This window comes from Chiloscyllium plagiosum, unplaced genomic scaffold (assembly GCF_037043375.1).
Source record: "Chiloscyllium plagiosum isolate Xiang-an unplaced genomic scaffold, Cpla_swu_hap1 HiC_scaffold_26, whole genome shotgun sequence".
Lineage (NCBI taxonomy): Eukaryota > Metazoa > Chordata > Chondrichthyes > Orectolobiformes > Hemiscylliidae > Chiloscyllium > Chiloscyllium plagiosum.
In genome coordinates, this window is record NW_028270164.1 from 35,413,109 (window position 1) to 35,432,258 (window position 19,150).

At 37.6% G+C, this 19,150-nt stretch overlaps 1 protein-coding gene across 3 annotated transcripts in view; it reads right to left on the bottom strand.

Annotated features, from left to right (window-relative positions):
* Positions 1-19,150, bottom strand: part of lgr6 (leucine-rich repeat containing G protein-coupled receptor 6) — a 257,272-nt gene that overhangs the window by 98,704 nt on the left and 139,418 nt on the right. For all 3 annotated transcript variants that reach the window (XM_043716816.2, XM_087973621.1, XM_087973620.1), the window contains exons 3-4: positions 15,399-15,470; positions 2,829-2,900 (exon numbers count right to left, since the gene is read on the bottom strand). In XM_043716816.2, the coding sequence (XP_043572751.1) occupies positions 2,829-2,900; positions 15,399-15,470 (144 nt within the window). The remainder of the gene's footprint in view (positions 1-2,828; positions 2,901-15,398; positions 15,471-19,150) is intronic.

Genomic DNA, 19,150 nt, shown 5'->3' on the forward strand with positions numbered 1-19,150 from the left:
GAATCACATAAGCCTCAGTTGAGCTTAAACTTATATTTCTGGAGAGATGAGATTTGCCTTTAATTCCAAAACTTTTACATATATTCAGGAAAATAGGGGCTTTCTGGGAATTTAATAAATATTACAGCTTAGAATTTTTTGCCAACTTTCAAATCCAGAAACCACTAAATTCTTGTCAAATACAAGGTTTTAACAGCTCCAAGATGTCAAAGCTCTTATCTTTCATTGGATATATGCAAATTAAACCCAAGAAGAAATAACATGAAAAAAAATCCTTCCGTGTATGAAATCATTTCCCTCTCTTCTCAGATTGGCTTTACTTCTGACTAAAAAGGGTTGTTAGTAAGTGTTGGACGAGGCTGCATGCATTAACCATCAGAACAGAATCTGTATTAAAATAAATGAAAATTTAAGGGTTGTTAATGAGTTTGTCTCAATCGTATGATGACCTGGATTACAGGCATTTTTAACACCTGTAACCAGTTAAACATCTCATTTTCTGATTTGGGAAGTGTACTTTGATTGGACATTTTCTGCCAATTGTATTTTTCCCCATTTGTGTCAGTACATTTCAACAAACTATGAGTTAAGAATAACATTTTAATAAGAAGGTTGGACCCATGCCTTGAGTTTTACATTTCCTAAACTAACTATATCTTTAAAATTACTCAGAAGAAATTCTGCATTGTTCCAGAAATAGTTGCGTGGATTTTGCAATAGTAATGACAGCACAATCATCAGTATTTACTGTCCTCTTAAACTCAGAGCAACCTCTGGAATCTGCACACTTGCAACTATATATTAAAGCCCAGAAACCGCTGACAATGATTCTTCCCTTCCCTATGGGATGCACTGTTAAAGTTACACTGGAGTGTAATGACGAAGAATCAATTGAACTGCTGAAAAATTATGGTTTTAGTTTTGATGTCAACAAAAACCCTTGAAAACGTTGAATCTTGTGAGCAAGACGTAACTGAGATTTTAATAGTGTATTAAATTCATAATTCTGAATAGCCTCACTAGTCCTTAAAAAAAACTATATATTTGTGGGACACCAAACTTCTCAAATATGACAAAGAATTCAAACTTTTCAAAAATTTATATTTAAATGCTTCCTGTGATATTCCACCTTAACTCCATGTGTATTACCTAATCATTTTGTTCGCTGGAGAATTGAAATATAAAGTGAAAAAAATGTAGGTTTTCCTTTATGGCATTTTGTGTAACTCATTATTTTAAAATCTAAGAAAATAAATGAACACTATAAATGTATGAATAGTATAAAACCTGTTTATTTTCAAGACAAAGCTAAGTTTTTGGTATAACAGCTTTGACAAAAAAAATTGAGGAATCCAAATGCAGAATCAGATGTTTCTTGCCAAGGCACTCTGCTTAGATGTCATCGTAGCATTTACTGGTACTTACTGCTGTCTACCAGAATACGTGTGAATGGTCTGAACATAGATACGTTGAAATAGACTCATCAACCTCTTAAGATTGGAGTAAAAATTTGGCAGTCAGCTTTGCTTTGAACACAAAGGTATTACTGTGTTTTTATAACAAAAGATAACCAGGACCATCAAAACTGCGTTAAAACCAAGGAGGTAGAAGACACAACAACGTTTATTGTAGTTCATTGCTTGTTATCTACAGCCTCGTTTTTTTACATTCATTCTTATCTGATTTTGGAAGCAATGTCCTTGAATGGTTTCAAGTGTATTGAGGCAATATTTGTTTATTGACCATGTGAATGTTATCCTGTTTTCCTGTCTGGTTACAGTCTACTATTACATGGTTTGCTTTCTCTAATTCTGCCATGAATTAAATAGCACCTCTTTATCTTTATGCTATGCTTCTGCAAATTAAACTAGTCAAATACAAAGAAAAATCATTTGGTCATACTGCTCCCTTAATAGCACAACCATCTTGTTTGTACAGAAGTTATTTTTGTCAATATTTAATGCATGTACATGTCAACTGCATAATAGTAACAAGTGCTCAAGAAAATATAATTGCTTTGCTGGAGATAGAATAATTTGCAGAATGTGAACACCTTAAAAAAGTGACAATTTGCAAATAGGTTAATTGCTCCCTACAAAATGCTTCAATCAAGGGTCCCTATAGAAAGTTGGAATTGAAGACAGTTTACATTTCTGTACCCTCAGCATTTCTTCAAACATTGCTCGATTTGCTTTATACATATTTTCTAATCAATCTGTTCAGAGGTGTTATGACGGAGAGCTCTGGAGGAGATGGAACCTGAACCCAGGTTTTCTAGCTCAGAGGGAGGGATACTTTCACTGCCACACAAGTGCCCCTAATTGTATTTAAAAGCATATACGAACTACGTTGTACATTTAGTCATGAAAATGTAATGACCAGTGTGTTAAAGATTTGTGCACTGTTAGATTGTTAATTGTAGGTAGAAAAAACAATCTATTTTATTTGTCAAGCTGAAATTAAATAAAAGCTGACAATCAAAGGCAATATTCATTGGATTTTCATATTTCATTATAATTATGAAATGTGACTTTTAATATGAATAGCATGAATTCAGTTTTATTTAGTACAAAAGTACAGGTTTAATCTTATGTAATGCTTTTCACATCTCAAGAGTGAGATTTGTGGTCACAAAGAACGTAAAAAATTGTAAGCTCATTCAAATACATGGATGTATGTTTAAGAACCAAAATAATAATCTCATCATTAATGGGTGGACATTTGACAGGTATTATGACAACTGTAAAACAAAGGTTGCTAAAGACAGATGACACAGGGGTCAAGCAATTCTAATTTGTAATTATTAGTTGCAATTCTAGATAACTTACAGTGATTGGAGGTTGGGAAGGTCCCATAATGCCTCACTGGGGAGTCTCTTCAGCTGGTTATTTTGTAGCATTCTATTGAAAAGAGAGTTAAAATTATTATTTTGATGTCCAAAGTAAGACAAATATTTCATACCTCAGGTTTCTCTCAAACTTTTTTCTCAATTTAGATATCAAATCAAAATACAAAATTTGAATAGGCTGTTAAGGGAAAGAGAGCTTCTGAGAACATGTGAAATAAAAATTGGTTGTGGCCCATTTTTCGTCCAGTAATGATTGCATACCCGGATAAGCATTCCATACCTGGTGATCCGCAAGGTCTTCAGTACACTTGCAGAGGATCGGGGAATTACCGACAATACCCCTGGGTCTACCTACGCCATGTACAGACTTCAAGAGCTGGAATTTCAATCTGGGTTTGGGAATCTGAAATTGGAGCAAGTTCCGTATTCTGACCTTGGAGGGCATGTTGCAAACAGACCCACTTGGATTTTTGAAAGACTGATTTAACAGCAGGAAGTCTGCTGCTGTCAGATTAAGAACGTTTTCCAGTTCTGTACATTGGCCCTCCAACACTCTCATATTGCCAGCCTCACCTGGCAATTTCTGATGATTGGAGTAAAAGTGTTCAAATTGGAGTGCCCTTGGAAACAAAGCTCAACATTTTTTACAGTTAATTTTATTTTTAGCATTCATTTTATGTGAGAGATTATGCAAGTAGTTATTATTGGTATTGGAGTCCTTCACAGAAAGTAGTGCAGCCCAACCCATCTTCCATTTTCCTGATGTGAGCCCACTGTAACCTGGCAATCCACACTGCAGGCGAGATACCTCAGTAGACTGAATCTAGTCTCTGTAATTGGCTATAATATCCAGCTTAAAGGCATGTAGTCATTCCAAACCTGACTCAGCCTCTCCAAAAATGTCTTGCACTTGGTATTGTGATATCAAACTGGTACACATTTGTGCAGCAGATCCCAACTTAGACTTAACATTCAACCCAGAGGTTGCTGTCAGTTTGACGAATGCTTACAGGTTTGCTGCTATTAAAACAGCAATGTCTCAGCTATTGAAAGATCCACAAGTGCTTATCATTATGAGTGTATACCAGGGTTCCAGTGGGTACACAGCTGAGGCTGACTTGGGAGGTCTGCTGAAAATAGAAAAGACACCACAGTCCAATGAGTTCTGGAAGAGCTGCAGGCTTGGTATTCTCTCTCCTTGTACTTTCTCTCTGCCTTTGAAATCTGCTTACTTTTGAGGATATTTCATTGGTTTTTACTTTGTCGCACCAAGGGAATTTCTCCTAAGACTTGAAATCGATCAGGGAGGCTTCAAATTTAAGTTTGTTAAGTCAATCTGATCTCAGTCAAAGCAGTTGAAAAGAAACACCAAACTCAAACTCCAGATTAAATAAAGGGAAGAACAAAGTTGGGTTGGATTTGAGTTCCTGGTTGAAATAGTATTGACTCAAAGATAGTCCAACTGGATTGTCCTCAAAGTAGGCAGTCTGTCAATAAACACTGTTTAAGATTTTCCACAAAAGAATGGCAGTGTAAAATGAGGAAATCCAGCACTGAGCAATATCCTGTACTCCATTAGAGTCATAGAGATGTGCAGCACAGAAACAGACCCTCGGTCCAACTCATCCATGCCGATCAGATACCCCACTCCAATCTAGTCTCACTTACTTCCGTAGAATCTTACAATCCCTACAGTGTGGAAACAGGCCCTTTGGGCCAGCAAGTCCACACCAACCCACCGAAGAGTATCCCACCTAAACCCATTCCCCATTACTATATATTTACCCCACCTAATGCACCTAACCTACACATCCTTGAACATGATGGGCAATTCACCTGATCTGCACATCTTTGGATTGTAGGAGGAAACCAGAGCACCCGGAGTAAACCCACTCACAAATTGGGAGAACACACAAACTTCACACAGACAGTTGCCTGAGGCTGGAATTGAACGCGGGTCCCTGGCGCTGTAAGGCAGCAGTGCTAACCTCTGAGCCACCATGCTGCCCCTGGCAACTTATTCCATACACGCCATACATGCACCACCCTCTGAGTCAAGAAGTTGCCCATTAGGACCCCTTTCTTTAAATCTTTCCCCTTCACCCTAAACCTATGCCCTCTAGTTCTGGACTCCCTATCCATGCCCTCATGATTTTCCAAGTCTCTATAAGGTCACCCCTCAGCCTCAAATCTCCAGGGAAAACAGCCCCAGCCTATTCAACTTCTCCCTGCAGCTCAAATTATCCAACTCTGGCAACATAAAAATCACACAACGCCAGGGTATAGTCCAACAGGTTTATTTAGCAGCACTAGCTTTCGGAGCGCAGCTCCTTCATCCAACACAACCACCTGATAAAGGAGCAGCGCTCCGAAAGCTAGTGCTTCTAAATAAACCTGTTGGACTATACGCTGGTGTTGTGTGATTTTTATGTTGTCAGAGTTGGATAATTTGAGCTGCAGTGAGAAGTTGAATAGGCTGGGGCTGTTTTCCCTGGAGATTTGAGGTTAAGGGGTGACCTTATAGAGACTTGGAAAATCAATAAGCTGGTGTTGTGTGATTATTAACTTTGTACATCGCAGTCCAACACTGGCACCTCCAAATCATGTCCATTCTGAAGGGGAGATATACAGAAAAAATACCAGCAAATCAGAAAGTGGTTGAAAATCAAGGCGTAAATTCTGCAGAATTTATATGGATGGAAATCTGTCCAAGAGGATCATTTGCCTTTCATAGAATCAGCCTGATTTTCATTCCATCACCTTCTCTGGAGATTTTGACTATCTTTTGCTAAAGTTACATTGGGAGATCAAGAGAACACCCATTGAAATTACTGGCATATGTTTATTTCCCTTAGGGCTAATCTTCACTCTGCTATCTCAGATTTTGTAGAGATTACATAATTACAACGAATTAACTGCTTTTAAAGGTTAGAACATATTAAGGCATCACTTTCTTTGAACTTAACAAATAATTATAGAGTTATAGCGTATCAAAGAAGCAGAAAGAAGCTCAATGTCCAACATAGGATATACATTACTTTTATTATTTAAGCACAAGTTTTGTCAACACGAACCAAGCAGGAAATATGTTGAAACCATACATAAACCTGGTGCCTGTATGTCGTGGAAGGAGTGCTTTGAACATTACCTTCAAGCAACCATTTCATGGAGTTTTATCGAATGAATTTATCATAAGCTGAACTGGATCTTAATATTCTGAATTTCTACAAGACAGTTTTGTTTCACTGCAGAATCTCAGGTTTTAACTTGCTGATTTTTCAGATTGTCCTTCCTATTCTCCATTCTCAAGTCATCTTTTTCCTGATGCCATATCTGTATAAGCTAAATTCCTTCTAAGTCTATTTGCCGTAACACTGGTGCACGCCCATTACTTATAGATCCTTCTCTTCCCTCTGTTTGCCCCAGTTTGACTCTTTTTCACCTATGTCCTGATCAATTGGTCACATTGTGATGCAATGTTTCAGTTTTCTGGTTTAAAGTACTTTGCCCTGACACCTCCAATAATGCCAATGTAATGCTAATTCTCTGTCTTCATACTTTCCTATCACTATCCTAAGCTTGAGTAAATCAGTACCTTTCCCTCTCTGTCTGTTTAAGTGTTCTACAGAGAGCCCATAGAGGTACCAGTTGTTGCCTCCATACAAGCATTACCTCAATCATTCTTCTTCTCATGCTAGCTTGTGCTAGCTTTGCCAATTTGCTTCAAATCCAGCTCACCCCACTAGACCATGTTTGGACTCTGACAACAAATCAAGAATTTTCACCTCTTTCTATAGTTCCATCTAGATTGTTCATTCACAAAGTATTTGGTATTCAAAACTTGTTGTAGATGTTTGCACTGGAATCCAGTTGCTTTTAGATATTTTCTAATTAACCTGTTTCAAGATGTTATTGCACACCCCAGTTGCAGGTGGGACAGGAACCCAGGTTTCCTGGCTCAGATGTGGGGATTCTACCACTATGCCATTAAGATCATTCCACTAATGTAAACTTGTTTTACAGGTTGTTAACATTTTGTCCCTCACAAATATCTCCCCATCTTTTTATTACTCGCACCACCCAACTTGTTTCATTGATGGTGAGGTACATATCTACAACTCAACCCTTAATCTGTCCCTGTGTTTTTCAAGTACATTCTCCTTCTTTAAACACCACACTTACCCTATTCCCTTGCCATGTCTTTTGAATCAGCATCAAGGTTTCTTATTGCAATAGTCTCCCTCCTTTTCTTCCTCAGCATTTGTGCTGAGAAGCTCTTGATCCTCTTTGACTTAAATCCTCATCCCAGTTCTCTGAAGTCTTTCCACTGAATTAATTGCACTTCTTTGATTCCCAAACCTCCCCCTTCACATACATTCACAGCCTACCACTTGACCCTTGTCATCATCCATTAATTCCTATTATTTTGATCGCTGGCCAGGTTATGTCTCGACCACTTTTAAATCTAATGTTGCTGACAACATGAGGGTCTGTTTCCACTGCATGTTGTTGCCACCACAATTTTCTCCAGATATTGGTAAGTCTAAAGTCATCCTTTTACTTATAGAGCACAGAAACAGGCTCTTTGCCTACCATGTCTCCCATTATCAACACTGCATTTTTTGCCATTAATTCTCTGTTCTTCCTGGTGTTAAATGTGAATCAATCAAGAGCAGTCTCATCTCTGACGTTGTGCATGCAAGACATACATGAGAAAAGTGATCAGCTCCTTCATGGGCACCATCACAGGTGTCATCTTTTGGCCATTAAGCTGAGGCCATGCCTGCTCTCTCAGGTCAATATAAAAGATCTTATGGCATTTCAAAAAAAGAGCCAGGGAACCTGCCCCAGATGTCCTGGTCAATATTTATCCCATCGATAAATATCACATTTCTGATGTGGGAGCTTCCAGTATGCAACCCAGTGACTATATTTGCTATAAGGAAAACGTGGCAATGTTTTAAACTACTTTATTGACTGTAAGTTGCTTTGGGATGTCCTTTACTTGTGAAAGGTGCTATATTCAACTCCTATTTCTCCACATCATAGAATCACCCTAATTACTTTCCTAAAATATCATTTTCTGCCAGTTTTGAAGTCACATTGATTGGGTTTAAGTTACTTATACATTGAATATGTGACCATATCATAACTTTTGAGGTTTACTAAATTAGTGATTTGGATCAGTGTTTTGTTAATTTCTAAAGACATAGATAATTCTTGCTTTGTTGAACAAATACCCAGCGAGGTGCATGTGTTGAAATAGCTTTTAGATATGTTTAATAACTTGTTGAATGCTTAAACTAAACCAAAAATTTAATTGTTCTTTTCTTTCACACCTCTTAATTTCTACATCAAATTTATTAAATTGTCTTTTTTTTCAAATCACTCCATGCCCTCACCAAAGGCAATTTCTGTTATCTTTTCTCAGAGGTGTCTATATTCCTCAAATTCTGGCATTTTGCTCATCCCCAGCTTTAATTACTGTACCAGTGCACCACCAAGGCATTAATCTCTGTAATTCTCTTCATAATCCTCCGACTCTCTATCTCACGATTCTTCTATAAGATTCTGCTTAAAACCTCTCTGAATAAGTTTTGGTTTTCTGTCCATGTGTCTCCATATGCAACTCAGTAATGTAATTTTCTTTGCCTGTTTGTGAAGTATCTTGGAATATTTTAGTATGTTGAAGGCACTACATAAATACAGGTAGTCTTAAAAGTAACACGTTGGAAAATGGAATCACAAATGTAAATAAAATAGTCCAAAAACTTCACCAAAAATCTTATAGTTTATCTCTCAATTGCAAAGGAGGATATGATGGAAGATTTGAAATTTTAAATGCCCTGCAGATTCCAATATAGACTGAAAACATCCTTTTACTTAAATCTCCAGCTAGCTGTCCGACATCAAATAGTGGTAACAAAAATGAAAAATGCTTGTTGCTTCAATTTGGAATTGCCGAGAAACTTCTGGAGAGCAAATGTATTGTACTAAGTCAATGGTAATGAATCAAACTGAAGCACTCTTTAGTTTTTATATCAACAACAAATGTTTAAAGAAGTGAAGAATGTGTCTTTATTATTGCCAGACACAATGAAACCAGAGATGTGTCAAATTACTTTGGAAAAAGGTTTAAAAAATTTAGATAACTTGCCAATGCAGTTTTTAAGAGCCTTCCTATAATAAATTAAATTTTATTTCTGAAGTTACAATAATAGCAAACTGGAATATTCTACAAGAACACTTGCACAGTACATTGTACCTAATCGTTTAAAGTTTGGCCTTAAACACAGTTTTCCTTGAAAGCTGGGAAAAAAAAGATAAAATATATTAATTAAACAGCTTCTTTTCTGCCTCCTCTGACAGCAGTAGCTAATTCTCTCTGATGCTGAACCATAAGGATTCTTTTTTCACCAAGTACTACCAAAATGAATGAAGGTTTACTTAGCTAACAAGAAAAGTGAAATAAATGGAAAAGCTGAATTTATCCTGGGCACACTCCCTCTGGGATACCGAAACAGATTTAAGTTCACTGGAGTCCCTGCTTAAATGTTTCTGTAATTGTTTTTCTGAAGTGAATACGTCTTTATCAGTTGTGGCTTAAGTCTGAAAAGTCACTCTGTGCTATTAGCTAATGTACAGTAACTGAATCTGTTCATGCACAGAAAGCAGGTTAATAAAGTCTTTTATTCTCCATCCGTTTTGAAGGTCTCTTGATCAAAGAGCTGGAAGCTTCTAGATTTCAGGATTTGAAAGCTATTTTCTCCGAATCACTCTTTCATCTTTTTCTTTTCCTTTTGTCGCTTTACACATTTATTGCTTTCCTCACAATACAGTACTTTGTTTACTTTGCCTATCTTAACTCTGTTTACCAGTAAAACATGTACCTAAGTGAAAAAAACAAAGTTTTTATGCAAATGGTTGCAGAAAAATGTCCAGTGGAGAGCAGTTGTTTAGAAGCTTTTTTTTAAAAAACCAGTCTCCTGTCTTTCTCTTCCTACAGCAGGAAAGGAGCAGATGATGGTGTAGCAGAAATATCACTGGACTAGTAATTCAAAGATTCCGCCTAATGCTCAGGATTCATAGGTTCATAATCCCAGCACAGTATATGTTGGAGTTTAAATTCAATTAGTAAAATCTAGAATATAAAACTAATTTTGTTCATAATGGCTGATCTACCACCATGATCTGAGCTTCGGCATTTAGTAGGGAGTTACAGTACCTAATAAATCAATACTTATGCTAGCTCCAGACACATAAGAATTAGATGTGGGGAATTTAATCCTGAAAGATCAAACACACACAGAAGAGCAGCAGACCGCCATCAGGGTGTCATGCTTCATTTCCCCAGTAAAGATGCAGCTTAACACTGTTATACCCTCAGGTGATGATGTCATGACCATGACTCTTAGAAGTAAACTGTATACTAGCTACGAGACATAACAAACAGTGACCATGAAACTATGATCGATTGTCGTAAAAATACAATCTGGTTCACTGATGTCCTTTTGGGAGAGAAATCTGCCAATCTTACCTGGTCTGGCCAATGTGTGACTCCAGACCTGCAACAACAAAACTGTTGACTTTTAACTGCCCTCTGAAGTGGCGAAACAAATCTCCCAATTCAAGGATAATTAGAGATGGGTCACAAGTGCTGGCTTTGGCAGTGATGCGTACATCCCGTGAATGAATAAAGAAAAAATATGATGGTCGACAATTTCAGATTTGGCAGTCATTTTCTTATTTCTTATCCAAACAGATATTCTTCACTGTTGGGCTTAACCGATGTGTTAACAAAATATTTCTTCTTTGTAGAGTTTTGGCTTCACACATCTGAATGTTACTAATTATGGAAATAAGTTGTTGTGAAGTAATTGTCATTGAAGGAAGTCCTCTGAAGTGCAGTAATTGGCACTTTTCATATGGACTCTTATTGTTAAGACCATGTCACTTTAAAGTACTTTGAATTATTGGTTGAAACATATACGGTCAAGATAAGATTAAAAAACAGATAGTAACTTGATAATTCTAGAGTAGAGGCAGGTATCAGTTAGAGTTAGGTCATAGTTCTCTTTCGAATGACAAATTGACTTGAAGGGCTAAGTGGTCTATTCTTTTTCCGAAGTTATTATTTTTGATGGGTCTAGTACAGAAACAATTAGGCAGGTCTTTCAGCTGCAACTTGATTTTTTTTCAGGATCTTTCATTATAATTCAAATTAAACTAATAAATGAAAATATAATTTGAAATTGCTGCGATTGGTTTGTAAACTCATGATATTATTTTATTATGACTTCTAGTAGGAACATCTCATACCTGTACATCTTTTGCAAATGAAAAATCATAATCTGGAGATATTCTTTGTTCTTTCTTTGTGTGTTTTCTTTTTGTAGAGATGTGAAAATATCTTTATAAAATTAATACTGAAGGTGTAAGATGTAAAACTGTACAAAGCAAAAATTAAAAACAACAGCGCAGATTATGAACTGCCCAGAAATATGTTCTCTTTCTCTCTTCAAGCAGTATCCTCATTCCTTGAGAGTTACTTGTCATGACTTTCCACATGTCTCTCTGCGATGATATAACTAAGAAGCAAAGAAAAGAGGCAAGAACTGACTCAACCATCATGGCCATTCAAGCTGCATTATCGGTGAAGCACTTCACTTTGACCAACTGAGCTTGCTGGTTCCCTGAACAAGCTAAGTGCGACATTGTAAGCATTTGTGTGATTAATGGGAGAAGTGTCAAAGATAAATTGGAGCACAATGAAACTAAATAATTGAGCTTCTTTTCATTTATTTCCCTTGAGAAGGCTCTTAAACTTGGAAAGAGACAACTTGCAAATCACAATTTTGTTGATCCACTAAATCTGTAAACTAATAAAACCTTAAACTCCTCAAAATAGCTGCAAACCAACAGTACCTGTCATTATAAAACATTGTCATTGTTGTGGTATCATGGGAAATTTTGCTATGTTCCAACCATATGAATTAGGCTGTTATCAATACACAAGATGAGGCAATGTTCTTTACAGGAGAAAGTGAGGACTGCAGATGCTGGAGGAAATCAGAGCTGAAAATGTGTTGCTGGAAAAGCGCAGCAGATCAGGCAGCATCCAGGGAACAGGAGAATCGACGTTTCGGGCATAAGCCCTGAAGAAGGGCTAATGTTCTTTACAGGCAACTTTTGATAATACCAACTGTATTCCATTCCAAATTTGATAACATAGAGAACAGTTTATCTGACAGAAACAAGGAAGTTAGGAAAACAAAGGGAAGTTATGAAGTTGAAAGCATACCAGTCACTTAGCTGCATTGCAGGAGCCGAGAGATGACATGCCGTTATATTCATTTACTTTACTCTGTTTGCTTCAGAACAGGCTGAAATGTTTCTTCATACATTCATGCCATAACTGATGATGCCATTGTGACCTGCCTGTAATTTCCATCAGATGGCTTGAACTGGAAGCAGCTTTGAGCTTCACAGCATGTCAGCCCAGCAAGTAAATGAAGTGGGGCACAAAGAGGCCGAAAAACGTTAAGTTCAAAGATCTTCATTATTTTTTCTTAAGCAGTAGCCTAACCCTACTTTGTCAGCATTGAGCCTCCACTGAACATCCCAATAGTTGGTCCCACCACTCACATGGTCACAGCCTCCAGGTCTCACAGGTTTCTGCCACTTCTTTCAAATGTTCTGCCAGAGAGAGGTGGAAAGTCAGCCAGCAGCATTTCATTAATACCTGGCAAGTTGAAATATTTTGGGCCTTTTTTAAGCTGGTTGAAATTTGTACTGAATTGATGTGAAATGTTGTGAATGGAGGATAAATGGATGGTTGGCCTGACACAGGTCCGATTTTTCCCATCAAATGGGAAAGGTTAAAAATACCCCCTGAAAATGTTGACTCAGTTACATTCGGAGCTATACCATCAAATAATTTCTTCAAAGAAAAGAGTAATTGTTCTGAAATATCAGTTTGAATATATCCCACTTTGGCTCAATGGAACTATATTTGTGCAATGATTTGATAATAGATTAAGCATTCAAAATGTGTTGGAAGCCAAGCTGAAATATTAGCTTAACAAAGAATATAAAGGCCATTGCTTCAAGACTGCCAACATCCTATCAATACTGCATGACATCAAAGGTACTTTTCAAACAATTGTAGATGTAGTTGATATGAAAAATGTAGAACTAATTTCTACTTGATGGCCCAACTCCAAAGAGGTTATAGGTATTTTCTATTAATGTAAAACAGAAATATACATTTGGCAAAAGCCACTTTCTGACATTGATCCAGGCAATAGAAACTCGTAAAATAGGAATTCAACTTGCAAAATAAAATGAGGAGCTCTTCATATTACCTGGCATTGTGCTCAACACAGTGAATACAAAGTGATTAGGTGGTATTTGATGTGTGATTTGCACATTTTCAGCAGTCATTAACTTTGATAAGGAATATAGTATATCTAATATTGCAATCATATAGAGGTCTTTAGCAAAAAGGCAGCTGGAATGGGATTTCTTCGAGAGGTTAGAAATTCAACATTGTGTTTGGTGTAGAGGCTTCATATTCCTGGGGTCAGTGTGTGTGTAGACTGGAATTCTTTGCCTGCTTGAGGTTAGGATTTGAGGCGAAACCTGCTATCTTTAAGTTTTGACTCAATTACATTCCCTCCCAAATTCTAATTGACTTTGTGGAGAGGGAAAAGAGGAGTGAGCCTTGTACTCATCAATTCATGGACTATATCTGTATGGATATCTGGGTAACTTCATAAATTCCACACATTATGGGCTGAATTATGTTGTGGAGTCAGGGATCCTACCTGCTTGAAGGAGACCTGACAAGAAACTGAGCTGCCTCTTATTGGAAAGGCTCAAGAAAACACAAGTCAACCAAGCAGTGGCAAGACCACAGGGGCCTGAGGCTGAAGCGCTGTCTATTCAGAGGTACCAGCCAGAGGCTGGAAGCCTCTTGTGCTCAGCAATACAACCAAGGGAGCTGTAAGTGCTACCAAAAGGAGCACCCTTCTTCTGCACCAGCTCCCCCAGTACCGCCCTCTCCAATCCAAGAGTCCAAACATTATGGAAGACGAAAACCAATAATAGGGAGGGGATGGGTTTTCATGGAGGTGTGTCGAGGGGAGAGGGTGATAGAAAAATTGGGAACAAATGTAGAGGTTGGTTCTTTCTGTTCCCACCCCTTTCCAATGTCCACTTCTTTGATCAAGGACTGTGTTTGATTCAAGGAACTCAGCCCATCCCATAAAACATGTTGGGAAAGAAGAAATATTAGTTTCCAATGTTAGGCAGATAGTCTCAGTTTCTGTACAGTTCTTTAATCATTTGAAAAACGTTGCATGATCACCATGATGCACTTTGGTCAGAAGAACATTGAACAACAATATGAAACAGTGGGTACAATTCAAAAGGGAGGGAAAGAGCTGAGGGACATGGATGTAGATGTGTACAGATCATTGAAAGTGGCAGGACAGGTGGAGAGAGCAGTAAACAGAGCTTTATTAATACGGTATAGAATACAAGAGCAAGGAGATGATGTTGAACTTTTACAAGACATTTGGTAGATCTCAGCTATAGTATTGTATACAGTTGTGGGCATCACATTATAAGAAAGATGTAAATGCATTGGAGAGAGTGCAGATGTGATATACTAGAATGATTACGGATATCAGAAACTTCAGGTGTGTGGATAGAATGAACAAGTTGGGACTGTCCTCCCTGGAGAGAAGGTGGCTGAGAAAAGATCTGATCAAGGTTTTCAAATCATGAATGGGCAGGAAAGTTTATAGAGTGAAGCTGTTTCTGCTTGTAAGAGAAACAAGAACAAAGGGACATAAATGTAAAGTGATGGGGGCAAATGAAATAAGGGTGATGTGAGAAAAACCTTTTCACACAGCAAGTAATTAGGGAATGAAATGCACTGCCTGGAAACATGCTGGGGGCAGGTTCAATTGAGATAATCAAGAGGGCATTGGACGATTATTTGGATTGAAAACGTGCACAGGAATATTGGAAAAAGGCAGGAGATTGGCACCATGTAACAGAGCCAGACTAACTAATAGAACTATTGTAGGCAAAATGAATGAAATGGCCTTCTACATTCTGTGAGCATTAATATCTTTTTCGAGAATTTATTTATGGAACTGTTATCAGGAGCTTCCTACAGGAATGTTGGTTACAACTTAATATAAAGCCAAGCTTATTCACATGTACACATTTCTTGAATCTTTTCTTTAAAACTAACAAAAGCTATTGACTCTGCTCACATTAAACAGTTTGCCTATATAAAAACAGCAAGGGCAATTAAAAGCGAGCATTCTCAAAAACATTTTCCGATGGTTTAATGTGATATCCAAACATTATTCAAATATAAGCATGGTGCACTACTCCAGTGCAAAGGATGCTCAATTCGGTCCTCCATTCTACACCTTGAGTTGAACCTGGGTGAAGATTTCAGGAGGTAATGTGAATATTTGTATTCAATATAGTAGTTGAAAAATTTTGGTGTGACCTGAATATTGATACTTACAGGACTTTCAGATTGTAGAGGCCAGCAAAAGCATGCATGGGAATCTGTGCAAGGTGATTTCCAGACAGCCGTCTGTAAGAGAAAGGAGAACATTGCCATGTGGAATTAATCTTAGCAAAATTATCCACCATGAAAATAGCTAATTGATAGCAATGGAAATACAAGTATTGATTGCCAGCTGTGTAATACTAGGAACAGGTGTACAAGTTAACCTCTAACCAGATTGTAACAAGTTACATAATATTTTAATAAATGTATGCAGTTATTCACTATTACATAACTAGTATATACTGCTGAATATTCCTGACTGAAAACATTTCAGATTACCGAGGCTGAGTAAATAACTCCAAATTCTCCACCATGCCTCCAACCTTTGAGCTGTAACTTGTGCTGCCAGATCTATTGAGTTTCTCAATTATTTCTGTTTTTGTTTCTGACTTTCAACATTCGCAGTTTCTTTTGGTTAGCAATTACACAAGGCTAAACTATTTTGAATTATTGTAGCCTTAATTGACTGGTAGCCATCCACACACTTTATAGGTAGGTACATTTTAATGGCTTTCTGTTAAAGTTCTCTGTTCACAAAAATGGTTAGCGATGGACAAGGGCATTGAATTCCAATCCAGCTAGAATCTAGATGGCTTTGTGGAACTAAAGCATTGCTGAGCTTAAATTAAAAGGAAAAATGCTATCTTGAGATTAGCACTGCTTAACTGGCAATCATGGTTGAAGTGATACTAAGATGATACTAAAATGTATTGTGCTTCACATGACAAGGAATTATGTATCCCTCACTTTGAGGAGAACAAAAAATTTACAAAACAATATAATTTTTTGAGGGGTTCTTGTGGCCCAGTAGGAACGTCCTTACCTCTGAGCCAGGGGTACCTGGGTTCCATTGCCATCTGATCCAGAGGTGAGTATCATAGCAAGTCTGAACAGGCCGTTTAAGAAATATCTAAGTATTTTAAAGGGAGAAAATTGCAAGTAGGATGAGATGTTAAAGGGTTAATTTGCTCTGCTGACCTTCAAGAAATTGGATGTCCTGGAGGTAGGGTGGTATGTTTCTCTGTCTTGCAGGTAGAATGTAAAAAAATTACACTGCCATCTCCTGCTATCAGAGTAAATTTACATTGCATCTCCAACTATTTAGAATCAATAAGGATATTGCTAACCACACCCTGCAGTTTAAAAAAAAAGATTTATATCAGATCTTGCTATTAATTAATGATCTAAATTACATTGTTTCTGGAAATAATCAAATCACTACATTATGTCTTGAGTGGCATGTGACAATGGGGGAGTGGCTGAGGGCTGCCTTGTGGGCATGACTGACTGCGATGTAAAATCTTGTATAAAGGAAGAACTGGTCCCTTTGTTCAGAGAACCTCTCTTGACACGCCTCACAAGCATTGCGAAGAGTGTTAAGTGATCCTCCAAAGCTTCTACTTGCTTAATAAGTTTTGGCTGTTTACAGAAGTTGGTGTATTGCAGTTGCATCAAGTGTGTAAGAGTCTCAAGAAAAAGAATCTAACAGGATACCCAATTCACAATATAACCCCATTTGCTATGACAACTTCCAAAGCAATTTTAGACTAAAATCACAGTTATTTACTTTAAAATTAAACTTTGAATTTATGGCTAGAATCATATCAATTAAGAATATGTTATCACCATTTAAGGTAATTTATGGGGCCAAGGTTCCTGGAGTAATGGTTGAACACAGGTTAGTTCGCTTTTGTCTCGGTAGTCATGTGCTGTCTGAGTTTCGCAAAACTACTGTGCAGACTAAAGGACAGTCATTGTCATGGTCATGTATTACTTCCTTTGCAGTATTGCACCAATTATTTTAAAGCAATTAGACACCATAACAAATATATCAATTTGATTAGCGACTCTTGATGTCATGCCGCTGGTTCTGTGAGAATTCGTTTTCTCTCTGAAGGAAATTTCAGTCACTTCAACAAATTTGTTCAATATCCAATCATGCTAACTGAACAATGTGATCTTTATCAAAGTACTGATACCTGTTGCTTGTAACTAAATTGCAGATGTACAAGTAGTACACGACAGTAATTTGCTAATGATCAATATTTTGGATGAAGTTTGCAAAAATAAATATGACTAATTACAAGATATAACATGAATATAGTTTATATTAAAATTGTATTATGAAAGTAGGATTTCATCTGAGCTAGAATATCTCAGAAAGTGACTATTACAATTTACATAAAAATGTTACATAGTCTGTCATGGAATATATTTTTATGATTGCTAGAGTTAATAAGATAATTACGTTTTAAACTGCCTGTAAACAGAATCCCCAGGAATGGCTGTTAAGATAGCTGCCAAGAGGCAGGTGACTTGTATAATTTCTGCAGAGTCTGAGATATCTCAAGTCTCCAAAATGTCCCAGATTGAATATCTGTGAGTGAATGCCTCATTTGAATGAATATGTCTAGACACAATTATTTGTGAAACTCAGATCTCCTATTGTTTATGGGTTTAACCCAAAACTCAAAATCTATACACCCCTAGAATGTCTATAGAATCCCTGAGCTTAATATTTAGTGAAGCTGGCTGCAGAAATAAATTAGTTATAAGTTTGTGTGTATGGCCACCATCTGTCTCCCATTGTGCAATAATGGCTTCAAAACCTTAAATTATTCTGTATGGCAATAAAAGTATTAATCATGTCAATACCTGCTCAAAACTCCCCTTGGATAACAAATCTTATTACCGAAAGAAACAGGGAGAAACCAGTCAGTCTGCAAATCACACAAAAAGGAGCAAAGCAGCAACATGTATAACTTAAAACTGGAGACTTTCACATCATAAAGTCTCTAACTTATTCTTTTTCACTCCCAACAGTATAGAACTGTGACCTCCTAGTAAGAAGGCAACAAATATATAACTTTGTGATTTGGTGGAATTTCTGCAGAAGAATTCTGCAATAATTCTGATATTGCATGCTTGCTAAAGGGAGGTCGAGGTGGATTCAATGCCAAGAGCTGGTGGCAACAATGGTTCAGTGTGGAGTTTGCACCTTCATCCTGTGTCTGCACAGGTTTCCTCTGGGTGCTCTGGTTTCCTCCCACAGTCCAAAGATGCCCAGGCTAGTTGGGTTGGCCATGTTAAATTGTCCATAATGTCTCGGGATGTGCAGGCTAGGTGGATTAGCAGCAGTATAGGGTAGGGGGAATAGGTTTGGGTGAGATGCTCTTTTAAGGGCAGTATGGACTTGATGGTCGAAATGATTTATCTGGAGAGCCTGGTTCAAGGTAAAGTGGGAAATGAAGTCATCATTCAAAGACATGTGGAAGCTCACCACTGATGGGGTTGACAGCAAGTGCAAGAATGAAAGGAACCCAGAGGTTCAGGAAGGCTCCTGGATTAGCAGGCTGGGCCTCAGACTCACTCTACTGAGTACACGCCACATTACCTTGGGAATCGTAAATGCACAGTGGAACTGGCTGTGACCACACCCCGAGAGTGCAGATTAAGTTTATTTTCCATCTGAGCATCAAGCTCTACGTGTGAGTGATGTGATAAGTGGCAACTGTTATTAATCAGGTACTTTGACAGTACAGGTAATCTGTGATACAAATCCTGGTCACATGAATCTTGACCATGTCTTCACTCATTGCAGGTTGATGATAGAACATTACAGCGCAGTACAGGCCCTTCGGCCCTCGATGTTAGTCATCTCTATGAAGCAGAATGCACCAACATGCTCTTACATGTAATAGAAT